This window comes from Haliotis cracherodii, unplaced genomic scaffold (genome assembly GCF_022045235.1).
Source record: "Haliotis cracherodii isolate W230 unplaced genomic scaffold, xgHalCrac1.p SCAF_11, whole genome shotgun sequence".
NCBI classification, from domain to species: Eukaryota; Metazoa; Mollusca; class Gastropoda; order Lepetellida; family Haliotidae; genus Haliotis; species Haliotis cracherodii.
Genome location: NW_027266266.1, coordinates 7,806,738 through 7,833,396, shown reverse-complemented (window position 1 = coordinate 7,833,396; position 26,659 = coordinate 7,806,738). Strand labels below are relative to the sequence as shown.

At 40.7% G+C, this 26,659-nt stretch overlaps 1 protein-coding gene across 1 annotated transcript; it reads left to right on the top strand.

Annotated features, from left to right (window-relative positions):
- The first annotated feature begins 2,153 nt into the window (after positions 1-2,153).
- LOC139456171 (transmembrane emp24 domain-containing protein 2-like) lies at positions 2,154-10,781 on the top strand. Its single transcript, XM_071237726.1, has 4 exons — positions 2,154-2,409; positions 3,479-3,674; positions 6,522-6,629; positions 7,324-10,781. Exons 1-4 carry the CDS (start codon positions 2,224-2,226, stop codon positions 7,446-7,448), a joined length of 615 nt encoding a protein of 204 aa, XP_071093827.1. The 5' UTR covers positions 2,154-2,223; the 3' UTR covers positions 7,449-10,781.
- The last annotated feature ends 15,878 nt before the right edge of the window (positions 10,782-26,659 follow it).

Below are 26,659 nucleotides of genomic sequence, written 5' to 3'. Positions count from 1 at the left end.
ACAATGTGTGAAGCCCATTTCTGGTGTCCCCCGCCGTGATATTGCTGGAATATTGCTAGAAGCGGCGTAAAACCATACTCACTCACTCACTAGCAGCAATGGCGTGTTGGGGGTCTACTCTAACCGACGTCCTCATTGGGTCAATTTACTGTAATTGTCACGAATGTGACATAGACACTGTAAATATACATCAAAACTTCCGTGATGTATCAACCAATGAGTACACGTGTCCGACATACTACTGAGACCGCCTCCGTGGCGTAGTGGATGGAGCGTCTGCCCGGGGAGCGGAAGTTCGCTGGTTCTATCCCCGACCATGTCATACCAAAATACATTAAAAGATAGAACTTGTTGTTACACGGTCTGGCGCTCTACATTGAAAATACAAGGACTGATCAGCTCGAAGTCAGTTTTCTGTCTCTGAGAGGGGTATTCACGTTAAACTGCAGCATGGTATCTCAGTGGCCTAGCACTGTAAAACCGACACAAGTCCAGACTGGTACAAGCATGCACGACGCTATATAGGTGAAATAATTTTGAACGCGATATTAAATCCCAGTTCACCTCACCTCTCACTTACTACTGGGTATTTAACGAGCGCTTCCAGCAAATGCTGAATTTGCAAGTGTAAAGCAACTATTTTTTAACAGGCAGATTATGTTTGAGGGAAATCGTGGGGTTTGATAACAGTATGATTGGTACACCAAGGGTATTGTCGGAACATACCAAGTCATCCACACACACTGTAAGCATACCCAGCAGAATAAATATAACACGAGTGTGTTCTTGTTTTTTTCACAAGGAGATAATCGGCTCCACTGGATACTGTCCGTTATCAGTCACGGTATATTTTTTATCATTTCCCTGTGTGAAACTGAGATAGAGTCACTGTGTGATAAGAATATCCAGTTACTGCTAAACAAATATACTACACAAAAGAAGTTCAAGAAACACAGGTTGTTCGTGTGACTAAGGAATCTGGCCATGACATAATAACTATAGCCATATGAACAAATCGGGCAGTCTTTAACTTCTTTTGAGTGAGTGAGTATGGTTTTACGCCGCTTATAGCAATATTCCAGCAATATCACGGCGGGGGACACCAGAAATGGGCTTCACACATTGTACCCATGTCGGGAATCGAACCCGGGTCTTCGGCGTGACGAGCGAGCGCTTTAACCACTAGGCTACCCGACCGCCCCCTTAACTTCTTTTGAGTTGTATACATAATAACATTTAAGTTAGCATACAACCCTATTTATTAATCAAACTATCTACAGATAAGCACAAAGTTCTATCACCATTACCCAAATACTTTTGATTGCTTACGTATATTTAGATACAGGAACAAATACAAGAACTCAATACCCAAAAGTATTCTTTCCACCTTGCGTATTTGTATTTCTTTACATATCTTTATTACTGCTCGTGTGCAGGCGTCACATATACATGAACTCTGCTGCTGTTTGTAATGCATAAAAAGTCGCCACCCGTCGCTTATGTTTCATTAGGTTTATATATCGACACTTAGGAGACACGCGAACAGCCACAAATTATAAGTCACACGAAAAAGCATTTCAAGCAGAATTGTTTAAAAAAATGTCTACTCGTGTTTGTAAAATACCCAATAGACTAGACCCAAGCGAGTAAAATATAGTGAATACCCAAAGAATACTACCATTACCCAATGTGAATGATGACATGGTGAGTAAAATACTCAATGGCTCAATTTAAAAGAATAATAATTAATTTCCATCGCGAAAGGGAATGTAGAGGCTGCTAAAAAAATTCGTTGGCGGACAGAAAGTATACCCATATCCTTTTAACGCGAATTGATAATTTTTTGTATTTTATTTTGACAACCAAAAATGTGTTTCTCTTCTGCGTTCACGTTTTATGATTTCGAATAAGAGCAGTTAGTAGGAATACAGTATTCGTGTCAATAATAAACATTTTCAGTATCGGACTCCACTTCCTCCATTTGTTAATAAACATAGAAAGCTATAACGAGCTCAAATAATGCTTGGTTTATAGTTACCTATCTGAATGCATGTACAACATACACAATACAACAAATAATTCATTTTATTTGAAAGATCCGGAAACGAGCACTTGTTCTTACCTGCGGTCCTTCCCTCGACGCATGCGCAGATTAGAGTTACGTGGCAAGCAGCTGCACGCTGACTATCAAACCGGCAAAACAGTGTTGATTTTTCAGTCATCATGGATCCCATTGAAATGTTATCGTTACTGGTGCTTTGCCTACTTTCTTTTACACAAATTCAGGGATATTTCATTCACATAGATGCCCACGCTGAGGAGTGCTTCTTCGATAAAGTCACGTCAGGAACGAAGATGAGCCTTATGTTTGAAGTGGCAGAAGGTGGCTTCCTGGACATCGACGTCAAGGTGACCACGTATTACTTGACAACGATCGGCATATTGCAGCGTTCGAGTGTATATGCTGCCGTTGTTTGTCCCGCTTTGTATATCTTGGAAGTAAAACCTTTAACGTTTATTCTATGATTGAAAACATTTTGACGCTGTCATAACACTTCGGTCTAGTTTTCGCACCAAACGCTGTCATAACGCTTCGTTTTCGAAGCAATGTGTAAAATTGCCTTTAATAAGTCCAGCTCCATTCACGTTGACTGTTAGGCTAAGTCCAGCAAAAGCAAACTGGAACAGTTCAGATTGTGATAAAGCATTAGAATAAGCATTTGAAAGCATGGCAAGTTTTTCCACTAACAGCTGGACACACTAAATCGCCCTTGTGCATTACAAATGAGACCTTATTTATCCTTTTTATCTGAGAAAAGATTTGAAAATAATGGGGATTGTTATATCATACACAATTCACCTCATAGAGTTATGTTGGATTTTGTGCACTTCTTATCATATATTGTTTTCAATTACATATTTTTCTCAAGAAATGATCAGACAATAGCCATGATAGCATTTTGGCAAAATATGAGTGAAAATTCACTGGTTTATTTTTGTCGATAATCAGGTCAAGGTGCAATACTAAATTTGATGTGTTGGAAAGCACAAGGGCATTGGCAATGCTCAGTATGTTCACTATTGCATTTATTAGGTTAAGTATATTTTGACAGTTGGTGGTTGTATTTGTTCTGAATGAATTAATTATAGAACATGTATACTAGGTTACATAATATCCTAATAAAATCCTGTGAAGATCAGGGTTAGGATTAATCTTCAGCAATCCATGCAGGTCGGAAGAGGCGACCAATGGGATCAGGTGCACTGACTTGGTTGATGCGTGGCATGGTGTCCCAATTGAGTAGATCGATGCCCATAATATCAATCACAGGATTATCTGGTCCAGATTATATTATTTACAGGACACCACCACATAGCTGGAATATTGCTGAGTGAGGTGTTATAGACATTGAAACAAACCCTGAAATCCTACTGTAATAGGCGCACTACTTATTGTGGTGATCATTGATGTTTGCAGATTTATGGTCCGGAGGGAAAAGTAATCCACTCGGGAGACCGTGAGTCAAACGGCAAATACACTTTTGCTGCACACATGGATGGTGTCTATAAATACTGCTTCAGCAACAAGATGTCCACCATGACACCCAAGATTGTAATGTTCACTATGGATATTGGGGAGAAGCCAAAAGATCAAGACAATATGGAAACAGATGGTAGGTGCAAAAACTCCACTTGCCAATCTAATCCTATATTTATGTTAACATGGTTAAGGTGATCATTCTTTCTATGAACTTGCGTAATGGCCGTAATCAGGTGATGCTCTGCTTAGGTGGTTTGTTCTGGCAACCCCATGGGCATTATGGGTTAGTGCATATCCTGGCGACATATGCTGGTCATGCTGGTCTTAATGGTGTGGGTGGTCAAGCTCAATGACCTCGTTCAGTGGGGTGCAGGCTAAAACAGCACCTCAGCAAAACACCACTGATTTCTCAGATGAAAATGACATTTCATTTGGCGAAAACAGCTACTATTTGTCGGGCAAAAACAGCACCTCAATTTTTTGTAATGATAAGAACGATCTATGTAGTAGTTTATATGCTTTATTTACATGCTTTATTATCTTATGTTGTAGCATATATGTTTTCCTTGGGATGGGGACATGGTCTGTTATCCGCTGAAACATTCTTGTGATGTCGGCTGTTGGCGGAAAGGGGAGATATATATGAAATATCTGTAAAGTTACTATTTATTTCCTACTTGCTAAAATAAATATTAAATATACAGTATACTTGAGTCCAATTCTTTTACATTTCCACCAAAACTCAGTTTCAGCTTGACATTGAGTTAATTTGAGTTAAGTAATCAAAGCATGTGATGTTTTCACAATAAGTTTAGTTGCGCCTCCCAATCAATTGGAATAGAGGCTAATTTCTAATCATTCTAATGTAAACTTGTTAAACAATATTTAAACATGTTAAAGGTAATTTACATTTCACAATTACTTGTTTGCAAGTGACCATGCAAGTTTATTATTTCATTTATTTTACTTCAAAGCATGTAATGTTTTCACAATAAGTTTAGTTGCACCTTGCAATCTGTGTTGGGGAGTATTTCAGTACCAAGGTTAAAAATAATTAAAGGTGCCGTTTTCGAAAGGCAGTTTTCGCTTTAGGCGAGGTGCTGTTTTCGCCAAAAGGTGCTGTTCTGCCGAGGTGCTGTTCTGCCGAGGTGCCGTTTTAGCTATATCTCGGTTCAATGGTTGATTAGTAATGACTCCATGTCATTGTCAGACAGCATTGGTCATTGCTTATTATATCAATCAATTAAATCGATTTTTGCTGTGTGTTTACATAGCAAACAAACTTAATCATGTTAATGTGGCACCATGCAATATTCCAGCCATGTCACAATGGTCTGTAATCAAAATGATAAATGGAATGCATGGTAAATGATGAAAACATTGACTAGACAAACCAGTGATTGATATTATAAGCAACAATCGACCTCGTATGGGTACAATGACATGAAATGAGCCAAACCATCTAGATTGATTACCGTATCAATTTAGTAAAAATATAGTGACTACGAAAAGAAAACTATCAATACCCAATGTGGATGATAATTTGTAAACATGGTAAATACATGGCTCAAGAAAATTATAGGGAGCATTAAGTGATGAAAGTCTGTTTGAAAAATGGATCAAAATTTGTCACAAATAAATTTCCAACAGACACATCTAAACATCTTTTTTATGTGCCCTGTGACACAGTTGAAATTAAATACATTTCTATGTCCCTGTACATGTGAACTGAATAGGCATGCGATAATGATTGTGCAATGTCATTGGAAAACATGTCATTTAGTATTAATTTCACATGTGAAATGCCAAGTAGTATGTGAATGACATTAAAAAGATGTCAGGTCTCTCAGTTCCGTGTTGAAAGGCTGTGAACAAGATGATGTCATATTCTTACCACACAATGTTACTTGTTGTTACCCTGCCTGGAGCTTGACATACAGGGATAACGCAAGGACTGGTCGGGTCAGTCAGGTCAAGTGACATGAGTTGATGTACCCTTTATGTTAATTGAGTTCCACTAACCCGAATAATTTGCCGGCTTTTAAATAAGCAGCATTTAGAAATTGGAGTCTTACATCAATTATTTGCTTGGTATGTTGCAAATGTAATGCCAACACAGTGTCAGAAATTGGCACAAGTCCTATCGTCCCTGCAAAACTGTCCAATAGTTAAGGTATCATAAGGACTATAGTAGAAATTTGCCATTTTTAAGGGGTTTGCTATATGTTATCATTATAAGGACCAGTGGACTGCCAACAGTTCTGTAATTCAACAGGGAATATCAGAAATATATCATGCTTGTTAGCGAGGTACATTGAAAGTAATAGAATGGGTCTCAGCCAATCAGAATTCTTCATCAACTCACAACCCACTGTTTTGTCAGTGTAGCATAATCAGGTTGAAGAAATATTTCAGGCTATTATAAGTTGTAGCGGGATCACGAGGGATGCATAGGGTTTTATGAGTCCTGTGTTCGATTTTATACCATGATCCTGCTCCAACGAATTTACCTCACCCACATGTTATAATATGACATTGTAAAAGAATGAAAACAAATTCTAAATTCATAAGAAATCAGCTGTTCCAGGTTAACTTGATGTCACGTGACTTTCATTGACTTTGAAAAAGCATACATATTTTTGCGTGAAAGCAGGGTATAAGAGATTTATTCTGCCTCTCAGAAATCCATGTGCAGGTTGTCCTGTTCGTGAAGGGGTATAAGGGATTTATTCTCCTGTGGAGAAATGTATTACCTCCCAATAGTATTTTATCAAGATCACATCAACCAATCAGATCTCATAATTCTGACATGGAGGTACGATCTATTGCATTGTGACCAGTAATTTGAATGAAACACAGGGTATACCATGTATACATTCCTACTCGATATTCACTTTTTGGTCACCTCTTATCATTCAAAAGATAATGTATTGGTGACAGATGTTCCTGATCTCAAGGGTCTTGATGTTCCTTGTTTCAGCTCACCACAACAAGTTGGCGGAGATGATTAATGAGCTGTCCACCGCCCTGACTGGCGTGAAACACGAACAGGAATACATGGAAGTCCGAGAGAGAATCCATAGAGCTAGTGAGTATAGCAGCAATGTCTCAGCCCACCATCAGCAACATAGATGTTGTGTTGGATTATCTCATGTCTAAATACACATCACGGCTTACTTTGATTTGACCATTCAGGCCTCAAAGTTGTGACTAAAACGGTCGCCAATTCGACCTAAAATTCAGAGGTAGCCAATGACTACCTTGAAAAAATATCTTGTGGGAACTAAATTCACATTTGAAGACACAAAAATAAATAATGGCTGATTGTGGAAAACATGTCTGTTGATCATGTTAATCATTGTACTTGCGTATAATACCTCCTAAAGTTGACAATGACAAGTCCGGGAATAGGTCTTCAGCAACCTTTGCTTGCTGTAAGAGGCGTCTATGCTTGTCGTAAGAGGCGACTAACGGGATCGGGTGGTCAGACTCCCTGACTTGGTTGATGCATGTTATCGATCCCAATTGCGTGGATTGATGCTCATGATGTCAATCAATGGATTGTCTGGCCCAGTCTGGATTATTTACAGACCATCGTCATATAGCTGTAATATTGCTGAGTGTGGTGTCAAACAACAAACCAACCAACCCTTTATAACATGAGGTCTAAGGCAAGGACCTCTAGGCTTTCATCCTTAATTTGGAGCAGAACATATTGCTTAATGATGAAACTTTAACCATGGTAACAGAAACCTATGCTGATTTGCTTCTTCATCTTTCAGTCAACGACAACACTAACTCACGTGTGGTGCTATGGTCTTTCTTCGAGGCCCTGGTGCTGGTTGCGATGACACTAGGACAAGTCTACTACCTTAAGAGATTCTTTGAAGTGCGACGCGTGGTTTAAGAGACCGGAGCCTAGGATGGATCTCATTCTCATTGTATACATTCATCATCACCATCATCACCCCTCACATCATTATTCCAACCCTTAATCCAACTGAGATCATTGTCATGCACCGCCTGTACACCACCATCGTCGACAGATTGGTTATGACCGGAGACTTCCTTAATGTTTCAAAGAAAATATGGGGTTTTAGTGTAATAATTACGTTCCAACATTTATAGACACCAGTATTGTGGGAAATCAAATATGTATAAGCATCATGAACGACTGTGTTAAATTGGTTTATTTCCTTTGTTAAATATGAATAGATGGTGAAAGTTTGTAATTGAAATGGATGTTATTTATTTTGTTTTGAGCCAATAAACTCAAGGAATTTCATTATATTACTGATTTAGTTTAGTGTAATGTTTGTTGGTGTATTTATTTTCTTAAACATTGTGGTGGAAGTTTTCAAATGTGTAAAAATGTATAAGTGAAGATGTGCTACGTAAGGGTATTTTTATGGTAACAATCGTATGTATGTGTGTTTGGCTGTCGTGATGTCCATACAGAGAAATAGCCAGTGCTTTTACTTTCCTGGTGCTCATATCAAATGTGGCTAAGACTTCCAGAATGTCATGTGGCTTTAGACAAAGCTTGTACCAAGGGGCAATCCTGGGTTAGAATTCATCCCAAGCAACCTATGCTGGTTACACGAGGCGACTTCAGATCAGGTGGTCAAGACCCAGTGACTTGGCTGATGACATGTTTTCGTACTCCAGTGGTGTGGATTGTTGCTCCAATATTATTCACTGGATTGTCTGGTCCTGACTCGATTATAGCTTGAATATTGCTTATTGTTGTGTTACACAACAAATACACGCACACTCAAACCTTGTACATATGTCTGTGAGACTTTGATCCAGGCAGTGTTAGAAATGAGGGGGTTTGGGGGCCTTTTGAGATTTGCAGCTGTTGTATATGATTCGTGGGACCCTCCAAACATTTAACTCTTTAACATTAGCATCATCAAAAGGATGATATCTCTTTGGATTCATGCTGAGGTTTGAACACTGCATGCTGGAGTCCGATTCATGGCAGATCCTGTGTCTCAGAAAAATCGTAACCACAAACAAAGAATATGAAATTTGGTCTTTTTCCCATCCTAACCCCCAAAATTATCTGAATATTTGTGTAAGTCCTCTCTTTACTTACATTGATGGCCGTTAGGTGTTTGTATTTGTTATTATAACTTAATAATGATATTCTGGTATTCTTTCCATCATGACTGGTTCAGTAATTGCTGGATTGAAACCTCATTCACTCACTAACTCCAAGATGACTACCTAGATCTCCATGTGGAAGTATGTATGAACCAGTTATCCTTGATAAATAAATGAAATAGCTTTAGTCAGATTGCAATTAGTGGGTAGTTTTATGGTACTAGTTGTGTAGCTGAGAACAACTTGATCGTCTCTGTCCATATCCAGTGGCTGTGGGTTACCTCCCTTGGATAATGTCTAGAAGCCACATTTGATGTGATTATCTGTTTGAAAGGTGAATTATAATATGGTTATAAACACATCCCTGTACATTACTGCCTTTGTGTGACGTGAGCATCTTCGTAATTAGCTGCGGTAGCCGTATCTATGTGGTGTTTATAGGGAGCAACATAGAGATACCGTTACCCCAACTTCTCTGTAACATACAAGTGTGTACAGCAAGTGTTATGTACATGCTTACCTCCCTTTAGTGCTGCATAGTTTAACTTCTAGTCTGTTGCTGTTAGATTCTATTGTTTTAACATGATCTGAAGAAAACTTGGGTAGTTAATGAATAGAGCAACATTTAAAAAAGAAGAAAATGTTCCTTATATAATTGTTCCAAAATATATATTTCCGTGGTAGGATGTCTTTGTAATTTATTCTTAATTTTTCTGTAAATTGAACACTGAATGTTCACACAAACTTTGCTTTGTAATTTTGATACAGATACAAGTACACAGAAGTCATGTATCAATACAATTGTTGACAAGTAAACAGTTTGGTGTATACATATTCCTGGTTCTTCTGTGCCCTGGTCCGTAGTTACTGTGCTGATGTGTCAGGAAATTAGTTGCCTCTCATTTGTTGGTTTCTTATTACTACTACTAAACTACAACCAATAAAAGTATTGACCAAACAAGTTTTTTTATGATTATTGTTCCATACGTTTTTGAGGAGACTTATCACAGACATGATGGTAGGATTTCTTTTGTCTTATGGCTAATTAAGGAGAAAAGATTAACAACTTGTGAATCCTAATTTTGGTATTTTGAATTTGGCAGGTTGCATGAGTTTTGAGGGTGAAACAGTGTCTCACGCAAGTGTCTTTAAATATCAAATTGTGGAGGCGTGTTGATATGTTTGATCTCAAACGATACGAGGATGAGATTCAAGTTATCATCTAAAATCATTCTTCCACCTTTTTTAGTTTGGGAATAGTTATAACCAGTAATAACTCAATAAATGAGTGTGAGACAGACAGCTAACCAGCTTCAGTGGCAGAGAGATTAGTGATGTCATTTGATTGTGACCAAGGAGGTCACAATGGTTTGCATAGCATTGTGATGCAATTTCACTGCAGCCATATCTCCTAGGGGACATTGCTGATATAATACCATTGTGCAGGCTGGTGGTTTCTTCTGATCATTTTTTATGATACTGGGATTTTCCAGACCTGCTCAGAGGCTGGTGCTAAGTGCCATCTCTGCAGCAAATGTCTGTAATAATCCCCTTAATATAGTTTCATGTAATGTGATGCTAAGTCAGGTTATTTATTTAATGTAATGGTAATAAACACAGTTAAACAATTAATTTAATAAAAAGAGGAATGTTTGTTTTAAGAAATCAAATATTTGAACAAAATAACACCTTCCCCAGTTAGACTGCCAAAGGTTCTTATTTTGAAATCCTAGCTAAATCTCTGTGATAGTTATGAGTTGTTGGAATTTAGTTAATGCTTAATCTGGTCTGTATTCAACTTACAGATTTTGTTAATTGTTCAAGTTGGCACTATTTCTTCTCATTTTCAGTACTTGAATACACATTATGTTGATAAGATAAAGGCATTGGAACTGTTCATATGGTCATGTTCAATGTTAACCTGATTTCTCTTAATTATTAAGTTGGCAGGTTAAAACGAGGCTACCATCTAGGATTTTGAAAATGATTTGGAAACCTTGTTTATCATAGACTTTAAGAGAACATATTATAGACATTAATTCATGTTGATGTTTCTGAGATTGGACTCAAGTTGTATATTTATGAAACAAAGCATGCCTATCTTTTCTTCAAAATAAAGTACCTTTTTTTTCAAAAAAAGACTTCGTCTCATTCTTTATATGATGCACATTATAAAATTAGTCTCAGAAAAGTGTTTCACAAGTAGTTGGGACGATTTAATAAAAAAATACTTCCAATGTATTCTGATTGCATTTGTAAATGAATTTATAAGTATTTAGAATTGGCATGTAAATTAAAACGTTCAAGTTTTGAAGATAGGTTTGTTTCAAACCCTATTATTAATTAAAACTGTCAATTGTGACTGGACTATGAGACAAAATTTGACCAGCCTGACTGGATACTTTTGGTGTAACATGACTTGAAGAAGCAGTCATTGTAGGCAAAACAATTCCCCGTGATGGGATTCGAACTTCGGATACACCAAGGCCTTGTCCACATAACCAAGTATGTTAACACTCTCAGCAAGCTAACAAAGCGAGATTGTCATCTGTGTGTGTGTGTGTGTGTGTGTGTGTGTGAGCACAGGTGGCCCAGTCGTCCAGGCGACTAGATAATGATCTGATCTCCCTGAGTTGCTACACCTGAACTCTTTCCACAACAATCGGTGAAGAGTGTCAAAACTCTCACATCTCTCAATAATATTGTCTGAGGCGTCTCAATTCGTTGAGTTGCGTCCCTTAGCCGTGTCAGTATCGGCTGATCACCGGTTAGAATCCCATGTTTGCCCGATTATGATCCTTGGGCAGTAAACATATCCTAGCTCGATGGATACGGGTAAGTTGTAAACGTATATGGCCGTTTCTCGAAGATCTAGGGGGCGGTCGGGTAGCCAAGTTGTTAAAGCGGTCGCTCGTCACACCGAAAACCCGGGTTCGATTCCCGACATGGGTACAATGTGTGAAGCCCATTTTTGTGTCCCTCGCCGTGATATTGCTTGAATATTGCTAAAAGCGGCGTAAAACCATACTCAGTCAGTCAGTCAAAGATCTGGGGACATCCCATTACGGATCACGTCAGGACGACCTGTCATCCGACCAATCAGATTTGGAAAGTTACAGTCGGAATGTGTTTTTAATCATGCAACCTCGAAAAGGTTTAACACGGAATGTTCCGAAGGACTGTTACGGGCTGAATTCGTCACAACTCGCATGTTTCCATAACCGCATTCTATCTCTCGCTTTAATGGGAAAAGCATTTGAAAAGGAAGACACTGCCATGCAATATCGGCCATCCATTAAACATTCCAGCAGTGAATGGGTACCCGGTAGGATAAGATGGTAATCTTCTAGCTCCCGATAAGGCAGCTTGGTTTGTATTCTCATGACGATCGGGCCGACGCCCAGGGTGGCCTTTGCCTTAGCAATTTCGGCTGACCTGTCCCTCTTTTGGACTCATGTGTTCAAGTAGGGTACATATCTTTTGTGAGTATTCATAAAATGTTTTTGTATTGATAAGATTTCTATTTTGGAATAATGATATGATTTCGAATTTTTATCTTTGACTGCTCTGATTATGTACGTTCGAAGAGCTGTCCATCCCTCTGCAATAGAGGTAGTTTGGCCTTCGGTATTGCATTTCTTGGCTTTAGGAGATCTACGACAGATAGCGGTCTCAGCAGCAATTCTTGTTTTAACGGAGCCCGGGCTGGGGCATGGTCTTGACATTCCAGTAACATAAGCAATTGATTCAGGTTGATTGTGCTTTTTGTGTGTCTGAGGCGTGAGATGGTTACTTAAACTTCAATGGTAGGATGAGATGGTAATGTGGCTGTTAACCTTCTAGCGCCTCACAGGCAGCTTGGGTTGTATACTCCCCAGGGAGCTGAGAATGGAAATCGAGTACTCACTGATCCATTGACCGGGGTAATACTAGTGTAGCGCTATGAGCATCCACTTGGTGAATGGAATCTGGCGCATTATAAATGCACTTATTATTATGATTATTATTAACGTTCCTGTCATTTGAGTATGAGTATGGCTTTTGGTGGATCTTGTGTTGAATTTTGTACAGCCATCTGCCAATCTTCATTACGTCCCACTGGGCTTGCCATCTTTGGGCTATGGAGGCTTAGATTTTGCTTTTTATCTCAAGTTTACTGAAGGGAAATGGCTGTATCTCCGCTTTGTCCGGAGCTAGCCTCGCCAGTGTGTCTGCTTTTTCATTTCCATGAATATCTATGTGAGAGGGGATCCAACACAGCTTCATCTGTTGCCCTTGGTCCGATAGGTCTGTATACTGAACAACAAAAGTTCCTGTTACATTGAATAAGATTTAATGCAAAGTTATGTTTTTACCAAATCTGAAACAGTCTCGGTTTGCAATAGATAAACGACTCCTGTAAGTGTTCAAATGGTTTAATTTGCCATACTGACTTCAGAAAATGCGTGATTTCATAAAAAAAGCATAAACATGCCAAAATTTCAATTTACAAATCAATACCAAGAGTGTCCACCTCTGGTTGCGATGCAAGCAACACATCTTCGTCTCATGGAATGGACCAGGCGTCGCACAAAGTCCTGTGGGATATCTGTCCATATCTGCTGGAACATGTTTCGACGTTCCTGGAGTGTCTGGAACACGTGGTTGACGTCGAAGGCGGCGATCCATCTCATCCCACATGAGCGCGATTGGTGAGAGATCAGGGGAGCGAGCCGGCCAGGGGATGACATTCAACGTTGTTTTGTTGAAGAGAATCCTGAACAAGTCGAGCAATAGCATGGCTGCACCACTGTAGATGTGCTTGACGGTGGTTTCCTGTCAAAATGGGACGTCTGGCGGGTCTTCTGGCGACAATCCCTGCACATCTGGGGCGGCGACGGTGAAGATATTCGTCGAAGGCCAGGGATGCTTCTTGCATCCAGTTGTCTTGTCGATTTTTGGTTATGCGTGGCCTGTCACTTCGAGGATGGTCTCTGACTGCATTCGTCTGTTGCCAACGTTGCCATAAATATCAAATGGTGTTTCTGTGGACGTAAAATTGTCTTGCAACATCACGTTGACTCGATCCTGCTTCATGCATACCAATGGCTCGCATACGCTCATTTTCGAACAGGCGTGGCATTTCGTAATGTTGAATAATTGCGTAATTTTATTTTCTGAGTGGTTGTTGTCAGCACGATGCTAAACAATGCATATGGAATCCCGTTAACGCACATGTTTTTATACCCATTCTTGGGTAGTGAAATGCGTAGGGCTTGCATAAAAGTCAACATTTGCATGGAATGCATGCTTTTCTGTAGCAGTTGCGTTTTTGTGACTTGATTCCATACATGTACTACAATTTTGAAAACCAAACTTTACTTGTTTGAAAAATACACTAAAATATTGGTGTCACAGGAACTTTTGTGGTTGAATGTATATTCGTGTAAAATATTATTGACTACTTGGTCTCGAGTTTGAGTCTTTCGCTGATGGCTTGAAGTGCACTTAGCGAGTCTGATAGGATGACTGCCTTTGCTTCCGGTAGTTCCAGTATGAGTGCATAATGAAATACTCCAATTCAGCAGTGAATACTGACTGACCATCAGGCAGGTGAACCGAATGTGCTTGGGGTTTGGAGCTGTGGATATGGATCTCGTAACCAGCACTGTTGTTGATAGGATTCTTGGATCCATCAGTGTATATATGGGCCCAGCTGTCCCAGGTAGTTTGAATTTTAGTGATAGCTACTGATCGTAGTAGGGTTGGGTTTTCTTTTTTTAGTGACATCTGACGTTAAAGCAGTGTCAACTTTGGGAGTTTTTAAAGTCCAGGGAGGGTGTAACCCTTTGTAGTGACTTTCTGGAGGCTGAATGTCATCACAATTGTGACTTCGGATGAGTTCACGTACTAATATACCAGATGGCTTTAGTGAGGGATTTTGCCGAGCTTTATATCGAGTGTTTTTATCTTGCCATATCTGTTTCCAGCAAAGGGTTTGATGTTCGTCCCCAGAATGATAATAATGCCTGCTCTCGTCTTAGTTTCAATGGGAGTTAACCGTCTCCGTGGTCTAGTGGGAGAGCGTCCGTCCGGGGAACGGAAGGTCCGGGGTTCGATCCCCGGCCACTACATACCAAAAGCCGTTAAAAGATGGTACTTGTTGTTACCCTGTCTGGCGCTCGGCATTTAGGGGCTAAAACAAAGACTGGTCGGCTCGGAGTCATTATACTGTGTCTGAGTTGGGTATCCATGTTAAATACACTATAAATCGGCATCAGTCCGGACGAGTACAAGCAGCCACACACACGCACGCACGCACGCACGCACGCACGCACGCACATACACGTATGCATGCACGTCGCTATATAAGTGCAATAATCTTGGACCCGACGTTATATCCCATCTCACCTCACCTTTAATGTGAGTTCTCCTGTTCCTACTTCCAGTGCTTCTTATGAAGTGCCTGTTGCTGGACCGGTGGCCAGCATTAGAGCTGTGTACTGTATTCAACCATAGTCCATTTTTGATCTGATGCGTGATTTGTAGAGGTCCAGCTGAGTGTCCCTCGATGTGCCTCAAGATGTGCCCGAAACTGCCCGCAATACGTTCAGGTCTGTTTTCACATATTCTATATGCTTGCTCCAAGAGAGGGGTTGATCAAGGACCACCCGTAGGAATTTGTGGAGCGATCTGTCTTGCAGGAAGCTGTCAATGAGGTTTGTCAAGTTTTGGAATTACTAATCCATTACATCTTTTTCTTATATCTGCTCATCCATTTGATTACCGTGTCTTCAACTTATGCCACTGAAGACACTATTAGTTGTTTACTCGGGGGATTAATCCCCAACATTGATTGTGTGGAATAGGGCCGAGGGCAGCTGGTTGTGTATTACCCACACAGGATGTAGTAACAAAACGCGAGTTACGATTGCCCCCTCAACACGCAGCCAAGACAGCGAATGGGACTTCCCCCAAGAAGCGCTGCCTCGTCAAACCCACCCGGAACTTTTCGGTGGATGTGAAGACTCCCCAACAGTGCAGCCTTCTGCATTACCCAGATTGTCAGAAGGGCTGTATTCATGGTAGCCAACCCTGGTACTCTCCCGATGTCAGTTAACAGATTGGGAGGTACCAAACCTTAGGCACCGAGAACAATGGGGAGTCGGATAACTTGGTACTTGGGATGCAAACGTGGCGTTTCGAAAGCAAGGTCTGCATATTTACCTGTTTTTCCTGACTCTTGTCAATCACATTAGTGTCAAAAGGCATAGAAAAATCAATAATATAAATGATTTTATTGGATTTATAAAAAGGACAAGATCAGGTTTGTTGGCCTGGATTCGTCTGAGGCTGTACGCGGTATTATTATGATTATTATTATGATTATGATTATGATTATTATTATTATAATGTCAAGATCAAAGGTCTTTTCACACATTCAACAATGTCATTAAAATCAGAGATTAGCTCTCGCTACCGCCAGCGAGAACTAAGGTCTGATTTTAATGAGATTGTGGCAGCGTTGTCGGTGCTTAATCATACTCTTTTATGAAACAGTGACGCTCTTCATCAATCACCCCTTTCCTATTGTAAGACATATCTCTCGTATTTCTGTACGAAAAGCGTAATGGCATCATTTTCATTTGGTGTTGTATTATGAAAACCTGAATACGATGGTGTAGTGTCTAACCCAGACATGTTGAAAAGAGGCTTATTTGTTTGATTGCTGGTAAGTTAACGCCGCAGTCAGCAATATTCCAGCAATATCACGGCGGCTCCTACATAAACAGCCTAAAAGCCTAAACAGAGAGACTGGTGCTTGATATTATGAGCAACACAACACGATAACAGGCAATCAACCAAGTCACCGAGCGTGACCATTCGATCTGTTGTTCCATCGTGTTCGAAATATGCCTGTTATCAAGCAGCGAATGGGTACCCGGTAGGTTAAGGCAGTTTGATTTTTGTACTTTTGTTTGATTTTTGAAATTTGTGTGCACACTGATTCAACGTCCGGGGGAGTAATAATGCACTTATGTTTAGAGTCAAGTCCATTATAAATACTCAAGTTTTTTATCGGGCGATAATCATCGCCCATGGCCGGTCTGGCTGGAATATTTACAGGCCTCCTCGATGTCCGCGATATGGCTGGAATATTGCTGACTGTAGGGATAACCAACTTCATATTAATCTGCGAAACACACAGGATTATTTATCATAACCTCACTAAGAGGCGTCGTTTATAACTGCATTGGCCTCTTAGCAACAACCAACTTGCAAGGTGAAGGTTACTGAAGTAACAAGAATATTCGTTATTTGTTTGTTTGTTGTTTAACGACGTAATCAGAAATATTCTTTACCTTGGGCCTGAAAATAATCAAGTATGGGTCCGACAAACCTGTGATTACTTTTGACACCGCGTGCAGCCTCGATGGAATAATCACATAGGGAGAATGAAGGACAATATCGGCATCACTGTTCCGGAACATTTCATACACAAAATACAAACAATATACACCAAATACACATTGAGCTGAATGCCAGATCTGTTTGTTTGTTTGTTTGTTTTTTACGCCGCACTCCGCAATATTCCAGCTATATTACGGCGGTCTGTAGATAATCGAGTCTGGACCAGACAACCCAGTGGTTGATATCATGAGCATCGATCCACGCAAATGAGATACGATGACATATATTTACCAAGTCAGCGAGCCTGGTCACCCGATCCTGTTAGTCGCCTCTTACGACAAGCATAGTCGCATTTTACGACAAGCATGGGTCGCTGAAGACCTATTCTACCCCAATGATGAGTTTCCAGTTCTGAGGTGAGCGGAGCTCCAGCTCAACCTCCGAGCGTACACCTCAAGCCATCTTCCCGAGGCAAGAGAGTTAAGTGACATTTTAAAGTCCAGTTTTCACCCTTGCAAAACTAGACTGGAATTATGGAGTTACATTTTGGCTGGACTTACGTGTAGTCCAATCAAAATCGTTTAACGAAATCGACATCCGGTTCGTAAACTGTCGTGCAGATTTCGGTCGATTGCAGGATTTGCAACACATGTGCACCGACAACTCGGCGTCAACAGATATTTTCCAAATCTTTTCATGTTTTGATGCACTTTGCGATGAAAGACCCGTTTTATCATGATTATTATTATTATCGATCAGATCTTCTAGACAGGGTGCCGCCATTTTGTTTGCAAATGCAAGTGATGCGAAAGGTGGAATGTGATTGGTCAGTAGGAGAGGCATAGAAGGGACATAACTCGTAATAGCCACTGGTGGCGCTACGATGGACCCCAGACATTCCAGCCTAGTCCGGCAAGGGTGGAAGCTTGACTTTTATTGTCAGTTAACTCCCTTGCCTCGGGAGAATGCCTGCCAGCAGCACATCCTGCTCTCTGTTGTCCGTACGTTAGCAGTGGGAATACCAGACTACCTGAATATCTCCATGGAGTTGGACATTTTATACAGTTACAGGATGTTAGCACTAAGACAATGAGGGGCCCTGTATAACCTGTTATACAGTAAGTGAGAGAGTATTGGCAGTATCAGCAATATTCCAGCAACATCACGGCGGAGGACACCAGGATTGGGCTTCGCACACTGTATGCATGTGGGCAATCAAACCCGGATCTTTAACCACTAGGCTACCCCCACTGTCCCGTTATACAGTAAGTGTTGGGTAACTATTAATATTACAGCTATTTGACTGCGGTCTGTAAATAATCGAGTCTGGACCAAACAATCCAGTGATTGACATCATGAGCATCGATCCACGTAATTGGGATACGATGATATGCGTCAACCAAGTCAGCGGACCTGACCAAACGATCCCGTTAGTCACCTCCTACGACAAGCACTGAAGACCTTTTCTATCCCGAATCTTCACGGGTGAGTCATCATGGAAGGTAAACAGCCACAGGAATGCACCTGAAGAGCTTTGCGACCTGGTGACCTTACATCGAAAACAAATTGTAAAAGCACTTGGCGTCTTGGCGTTATTCTATTTTTTCCCACTGTCCAAAAGAAACTGAAGAAAAATGTACACTGTACTTAAGAATTGGCCTTCACTTTGTGTGAGTTCTTTGGAGTATGAACATTGAATGTTTATCGTCATTTTTGTCTGTTATATACAACTGTGTTTGGTTAAACTATTGTAGATAAAACATGTTTTATGTTGTCGAATTTAATTATAAGTATTGACAGTGTATTTCGGCGTAGCGGATTCTTACAAAAGTTTTTCGATTCATACCTCAATGAACCGAAATAAATACACAGTCAATCCTTAAATGAACGTCAATTTCGCGGTCATGTGACCGACCTCTCGTCCAATGGAAAAGCCGTATATCGTGTTAACTTCAAATTAAAAAATTCTACGTGGTGACGTCAAGATAAACGAAACACATCATATCGTTGTTCGCAACGCAAGAGTATAACGTCATCTTCGTTCATCGGCTTTGAGAAATGGCTGAAACGCATGTTTGAATATCGGAGGATTATTTTGCTGGGTCCACTTGCACAAAGAGAACTTAGCACTACGTCTATCTTAAGTCTATGATAGAGCTTGGGCGTAACGATCATCTTAGCGCTAAGATCGCTTTGTGAACTGGGCCCTGATTGTTCAATCCTGATAGGTAACATATAGAGAATCTCATCCGAGTGTCTTTTGATATCAAATATATCAACGAGTGTTGATATATTTGATATCAAAAGACACGAGGGTGAGATTTTATTTATCATCCAACATCATTCTTCCAACTTTTTCAATTTGTAGACAGTAATTAGCAGTGTCTTCAGTGTAAAAAGTACTGCTAACAGCTTCAGTAGCAGAGCCATTAGTAATGTCATTTGATTGTGACGTCATGGTAACCAGGGACGTCGCAATGGTCTGCAAAGCATTGTGATGTAATTTCATTGCAGGATATCTACAGTGTAGATATCGCTTGATCTAATCCAAGCGATATCTCCTGTGGCAGCCAGTTTTAGATGATAAAACAAAATAGTCCTTGACGTTCAACATCAAAATCAATCTGTTTTGACGTTATCATCAGATCATGAAATATACTACTCAAAAGAATTCCGCGACAGATTAACTGTAGTAATATGAAAGAATCGGGAGTTCTTTAATTTCTTTTGAGTGGTATATATACCAGTAGTTGCAAGATGATGGCCAAGTCTCTAGACGGACAGTATACAGTAAACTACGGTTATAACGAACTCAAAGGGACTACTAATTTTAGTTCGTTATAACCGTATTTCGTTATAAGCATATATACAGCATAACTACAGCTAACTCGGGACTAAAAAAATAGTTCGTTATATCCGTCAGTTCGTTATAAGCGTGTTCGTTATAAACGTAGTTTACTGTATTCAAAACCAGCATCCGTCATTTGAAGATGCAGCACTGTTATCAGATTCCCCGATAATGGCGTTATAAAGATTCATCATGAAACAAAGCCTCAGCTGTAATAACAATTTCCATCAGTAAATCAGCGAGTTCTGACAATCAGGTATTGGGCACTGGCCTCAAGCGATGCAGCTGTAAAAATAAGGACCGGAAATGATGGCCACAGACAAAGTCATATTAGCAAAGCAGATAAAATCGATGCCATCATCAACTGAGCTTAAAAAGTTGGGTGGGCGAAAAACTGCATGGGAACGCCCTCGGCGCTGCAACGTTACTCATTCGGCTCCACTCGGCTTATTCCGTTACCGTTATAATACCGCCGAGATAATCTTAAGGATTGAGGTGAGCCGATATACGTGACATTTCCCAGCAGCACCATCTGTCGGTAAGAGGATTTGATGAAGCTGTAATGACGCTGGTGTGGGTGTTGTTGACTAAACATGTTTAGATAAAGTGCATATTATTGGGGATTAAGTCGAATATTAAATAAGATGTACAGTCCGATTCAAGGGCACTTGCATATAGCACTAGGACTCACAAGGAGGAATTAAGTAAAATATTCACATAATAATGTTAAAATAAACCATGTGACAAGAAATATATGATATTTGTGACGTCAATTATCTCCGTAGCACAGGTGGAGACATGAAGGATTACAAATCCTGAGGTTGTGAGCCCGAATGCCGGAGATGTTTTAGAGTGTAGTGTTCATAAATTCTATCATTCAGAAAACAGAAACTGACAATGAAAGATGTCCTATTTTAAGTTAACCCCCCCCCCAACCCCCCAAAACAACAACAACAACAACAAACAAACAAACAAACAAACAACAACAGAAAACAAAACCAAAACTAAAGCCAAAACAAAACAAAACACCCCCCCAAAAAAAACAAAAAACAACAACAACAAAAAACAACAACCCAACAAAACAAATAAAACCCAAAAAAAACAAACAACAACAACAAAAACAAACAAAACACTCCCAGACAAACAACAAACTTCAATATCCCCATTAAATGCCAAACAACCAAAACATACTAACGGAAAAAAGTAACTGTACTTCATATAAAGTGGTGTAGGTGTTATGTTATTGACCATAACATCATAATATTTGATTATTCGTCTGATCAATACTTTTTTATAACAAATTCATTGACATTCCTGGTAACAGGAAGAAGAGAGTCACGTCCTAAAAGAAGGGTTGCGTAACAACTCAATTAACAATGTCAATATCGGGTTTGACCGCAATTTGCGTTTATACAGGCGAGGCTGCGGCGGCGCATTGAAATCACCAGATGATAGAAAACATCCTGGGGGATGTTGTTCCAATTGTCAACCACAGATTGGCCCAGCTGACCTAGCGTTACCGGCTGGTTCTGGTCCTGTCGTAGGCGTCGAAGGGTAAAACATGATCTCGAACGATGTAACCCCGTTAGCGTACACCATTCAAACTGCCATTAATAATGAAGAATTGTGTTCTCCCATGAGTTGTGCATCTTCCCGAGGCAAGAGAGTTAACTGACTTAAAAAGTCCAGTTTCCACCCTTGCCGAACTAGGCTGGAATTCCTGGGCTCGATCGTAGCGCCACCAGTGGCTATTACGAGTAATATCCTTTCTATGCCTCTCCTATTGACCAATCAGATTCAACCTCTCGTATCACTTGCATTTGCTTCAAACAAAACGGTGGCGCCCAGTCAAGACGATCTGATCGATAATCAAGATCCATATTGTGATCAAACGAGTCATACATCGCGAAGTGCATCAAATCACGTGAGCACCTTGATTAAAAACATGAAAAGATTTAGAAAATGTCTGTTGACAACGAGTTAGAGGTGCACATGTTTTGCAAATCCTGCAGTCGACCGAAATCTGCATGACACATTACGAACCGGATTTCGATTTCGGTGCGCGATTTTGATTGGACTATGCAGAGACTCGTTAGTCCAGCCAAAATTTAACTCCATAATACCAGCCTAGTTCGGCAAGGGTGGAAACTGGACTTTTATAGTCAGTTAACTTACTTGCCTCGGGAAGATGTGAGTTGTGATGCCACCCCATACCATTACAGTTCCACCTCAAACTCCACGTCGCTAAGGCCAGGTTCACACAGTGCCGATTATGACCGTTTCAGGTCAGAGTGCGCTACGACACGAAACGTGAAAAAGTCGGATTACTATCCTCAATGATCTGGAATGTCCTATCATTGTCTGAACGCAGTCGTATACGTTCGTAACAGAGTCCTACGGATCGGGAAAGGTCCAGAGAGGTCGGCCAAGCACTCCCGACAGTATGGTGCGTAGGGTAACATTCAGCCCATTTTGTCTAGTCGGATTACAATCGTGACCATGTCGTGACAGATTCTGCTGTATCGGATCAAAATCGTAACAATGTTCTTTGTTGTCTGGACAGTGCCCTGTGGATCGGGACGCTGTCGCGATGAACGGGCATTGCCGTTTCTTGGCGATTGAGTCCAGATTGCGTCTAGATCTTGCCGAATGCGAACCGTCTTTGTCGGTCAACTGTCCGGTCACTGTCTGATTTCTCTCGGATCGCATTCGGAAGAATCGTCACGCTGTCCTGGCAGATTCGGTCGTTTTTCACTATGCGGAAGATACAAATCGGATCAGGTCACGGGAGAATCGGGACGAATTCGGCTGGAAATATCTGATTGTTTGTGAATTTCCCGCCACGAATCACAGGATCTTGATCAGACATTTGACAAATTTTAATCGGGAATGGTCCTATCAAGGACGGCAGTAAAAATCGTGAATGTGTGACTGAGCCCTAAAACGTTGTCCTGGGCGTCTACAGACCCCTGCAGGACCATCAGACCTGTCCAGATGAACATGACGCCCAGTTTTGTCATCTGAACCTCAGATACTCTCTACACCAAGCTAGACCATTCGTGACCAACTCGTGTTATTCCGGGACAAGCCGAATAGCGACTCGTGCCCATCTCATGGCCATATTTGTGACCGGGTTCCGTCTTAGCGCAAAACGGGCATACCCAAAACAATTGTCAACTCGTTGCATAATGGTTCACATATATTTCCCCATATATTATATATAGTTCAAATGCAATTTAAAGCACATCTGGACATGCGGAATTATACAGTATGATTGAACACATTTAACTGTGTCTTGGGTATATTTTTAGATGCAAGACAACTGTAAAATCAAAAATTATTTCTGAGGGATTCTTTGACGAAGAACTTAAAATCATACGCGCATTCTGATTGGTTTGTCGTATTTGCGCACATAACATTCATCGATAGGGGGACGAGTCTTCTTGCAGGTTACGGAAAGGGGCGAGTGGTGACGAATGCACGCTAGACGTGTCTGGTGTTGATGTGCAAGCCAAATTGGGCGTGTCGCTGGGCGTCGGGCCGGATGGGTGCTCCCTCAACCCGTTGCGTATGGTTCTGCCACTAACTGGTCTCAAACTAGGAATTGCCCGAGCTGTTAATGTGCACTCATATATTGGTCAACACATGGCATGTCATGAGTATTGCCCTGCTGTGTTTAACGTATCCAAAGAAATAAGATTGTGTTTCGATGAACATTAAAATGCCTGGCAACTTCGTTTTGCGCCATTCCTGTTTGCCGCATACAAATTGCGCGTCGACGTCGATTCCAGCAACGTCATCTTTGCGTTAGCGTTATTTACGGTTTAACAAAATAAGGCGTTTTTATGAGCACCTGGCTGCTAAACAATCACTGTCTGCTGTTCACAATATCATCCTCAATCATTCTCCCAACACACACGCAAACATCCAAATTGTGCTAATTCTGAGGTTGATACAGGATGGCATCACTCTTCGCCGTCGCCTACTCCAACGAACTCATACAAGTGAAAGTCAATTCCCAATTAGGACAGGCAAATGACAGGTAACTGGCAAGCAACTGACAGGCAAATGACAATAAATGTTTCAAACAAAGAAAAAGTATCGACCTTACATAACTGTTGCAATCAGTGTTACGATAAGATCGATAAAAGAACACTTTCATAAACTTTCAAGTTTCATAATCCCTCCTGCCCCGTGAAGATCCGGGCTCGAAGAGGTCTTCAGCAACCCATGCTTGTCGTAAGAGGCGACTATGCTTGTCGTAAGAGGCAACTATGCTTGTCGTAAGAGGCGAGTATGCTTGTCGTAAGAGGCAACTATGCTTGTCGTAAGAGGCGACGAACGGGATCGGGTGGTCATGGACGCTGTCTTGATTGACATATGTCATCGTATCCCAATTGCGTAGATCGATGCTCATGATTTCGACCACTAGATTGTCTGGTCCAGAGTGTGGTGTTAAACCACAAACAAAAACAAACATAATCGTCGTTTGTTCGGCAGCAGCCACGTCATTCATATATGTAGTTTTCGATGTTCTTATCTTCTGGTCTACAAGGGTCAGAGATGTTATGATCCGCGGGTTCGAATCCCAAACTCCTCGCTGTTATTGTTCCGTTCCTCCAATACCACACTGGAAAGCGAGTCAGATCCGAATTACGTTTCCTGCCATATGCCATTCGACGATGACCCGTGAAATGATTGAATAATGTTCAAAGCGACGTTAAATCAAAATCACTCATTCAATGACGTAGATTCCTTATCACGGGGTTGTAATAGTTTTTCGTTAGTTTTTATTTAATATTTTGAACTTTTTTTACTGTGATTCTCATTTGACTTTTCGGTGTTTCAATGAGCACATTCCGTTTTTCATGTTTGATTTTAAACATAATATATCATTATTCAGTGTTGTTATTTTTAACCCTGGTCATGTATAATGAGTTCTACAAAAACATGATGTACTTTTACCAGGAACAATACAAAATAAAATTTTTAAAAAAATAAAAAAAATATTCAGTGTTTTCTTGCTGTTTTTTCTTCTTTGACTTTCCGGAGATTTAAGATACACAGTTCCTTTAGTCAGTGTATCTGTAGTTTTTAGTATATTTCCTGAAATCTATAAACATGTTGATTTACGAAAGAAAATGTTTAATACACGGTGTTATTGTGAAAAAAACCACCCTGAAATTGCGAAAATATTTCCACGCCCCCAAGAGTCACGTGGTTTGAGAATTGAGTCTGGTATTCAATCGGAACTTGCCAATATTATAAGTTGTCAACCGATTTCGAGTTGTATATGGTGTGATGTACCCTGTGTGCGAGCCTATGTAGTCCTAGCCGTCAGGCACATTGGCTCACACACAGGGTACATCACACCATATGCCACGAGGGATCGGTTAATATATTACCGACAGTCATTGATAGAGGCCCGGAATATATGTCCGAAGTTTCACCGAGTAGAACGCTTTAATTCAGCCATTTGGCAGCAAGCAGAACACGCAAAACGAATTACTTCCCTTTACCGAATGCATTCGCCAAACATCGGTTCATTTCAGCTCAACGATACTAATGCGAAATAAGCAAGTTACCTACGATGTGTTCCGATCGCTTTCTCAGCGGGATAGATGGGCGGGCTACATGGAAAATAATTGGAAACTCCTTAACCAATCAGAAGCTGGTATTTTAATTAGGGTGAGATAAAATGGCATGGACCTCGGTTTGTCTGATAACAGAGACTGGGTTCAGTCTCACTCGGCTCTTCCACTTTGAATGGTCCCCTGCCTCTGTTACGCAAAGGCGAAGCATTACCTGGGGACCGGTCAATTGTTTACATAACTCACATCACACAAACATCTGGCGTCAGTGACGACCTTGTACTAATGTTACTTGATATCATTTAATCGATATGTTACACCCTTTTGCATAGTAACAATCACCCGATATGTTGTACGAGGCTCATAGATCGCGGTATGCCGCTTACAGTGACGTCCAATCTCGCGTCCGGCTATTTCCGTCAAGCCAGCGCCCTCTGTCGGCAGACTTAATGACATCATGCACTGTCACTACTTCATTGCATCCCGAGGAATTATGAATTTATGGAGGCAGGTAATAATCGATACAGTGTAAATGGCTTGTTGTTAAGTCATCAGCGTCAACTAATAACAGGTATATGGTAGGATTTCAGATACCTCTCGCTCATACCATTAACCTCATCGACCACTGTGGCAAGGACATCACCATTGAATGGGAAACTTTATTAGACACCGCATGTCGCGAGCTTGCCTTTGTGTCCTAACAATGTTTGGCTTAATGTAATTAGCATCCCAAACCATAATGGTTATATTTGGTATCATTATTGTTGTCAGACTGACTGACCGCTGTGACAGAGTCTGTGCTGATGTTGGCTCGTCCTTCATCGGATAGAATAGGTCTTCAGCAACTCATACTTGCTGTATAAAAGGCGACTATACTCGTCGTAAGAGGCGACTAACGGGATCGGGTGGTCAGGTTCGCTGACTTGGTTGATGCATGTCATCGATCCCAATTGCGTGGATCGATGCTCATGATATTAATCACTGGATTGTCTGGTCCAGACTCGATTATTTACAGACCGCCGTCATATAGCTGGAATATTAGTGAGTGCGGCGTTAAACAATAAACAACCAACCAACCAATCCTTCACAAGGCATCATGGCCATGAACTGCGTCGTCACACATTGTAGTTAATACAACAAGAGGTCAATACGATGATGTTAAAACCCCGTAACGTACAA

Bases quoted from the DNA above. Each gene is read 5' to 3' on its own strand.
- LOC139456171 (XM_071237726.1), top strand. From the start codon at position 2,224: ATGGATCCCATTGAAATGTTATCGTTACTGGTGCTTTGCCTACTTTCT. The intron at 2,410-3,478 runs GTGACCACGTAT...TGATGTTTGCAG, and splicing joins TCCTGGACATCGACGTCAAG to ATTTATGGTCCGGAGGGAAA. The intron at 3,675-6,521 runs GTAGGTGCAAAA...TCCTTGTTTCAG, and splicing joins AGACAATATGGAAACAGATG to CTCACCACAACAAGTTGGCG.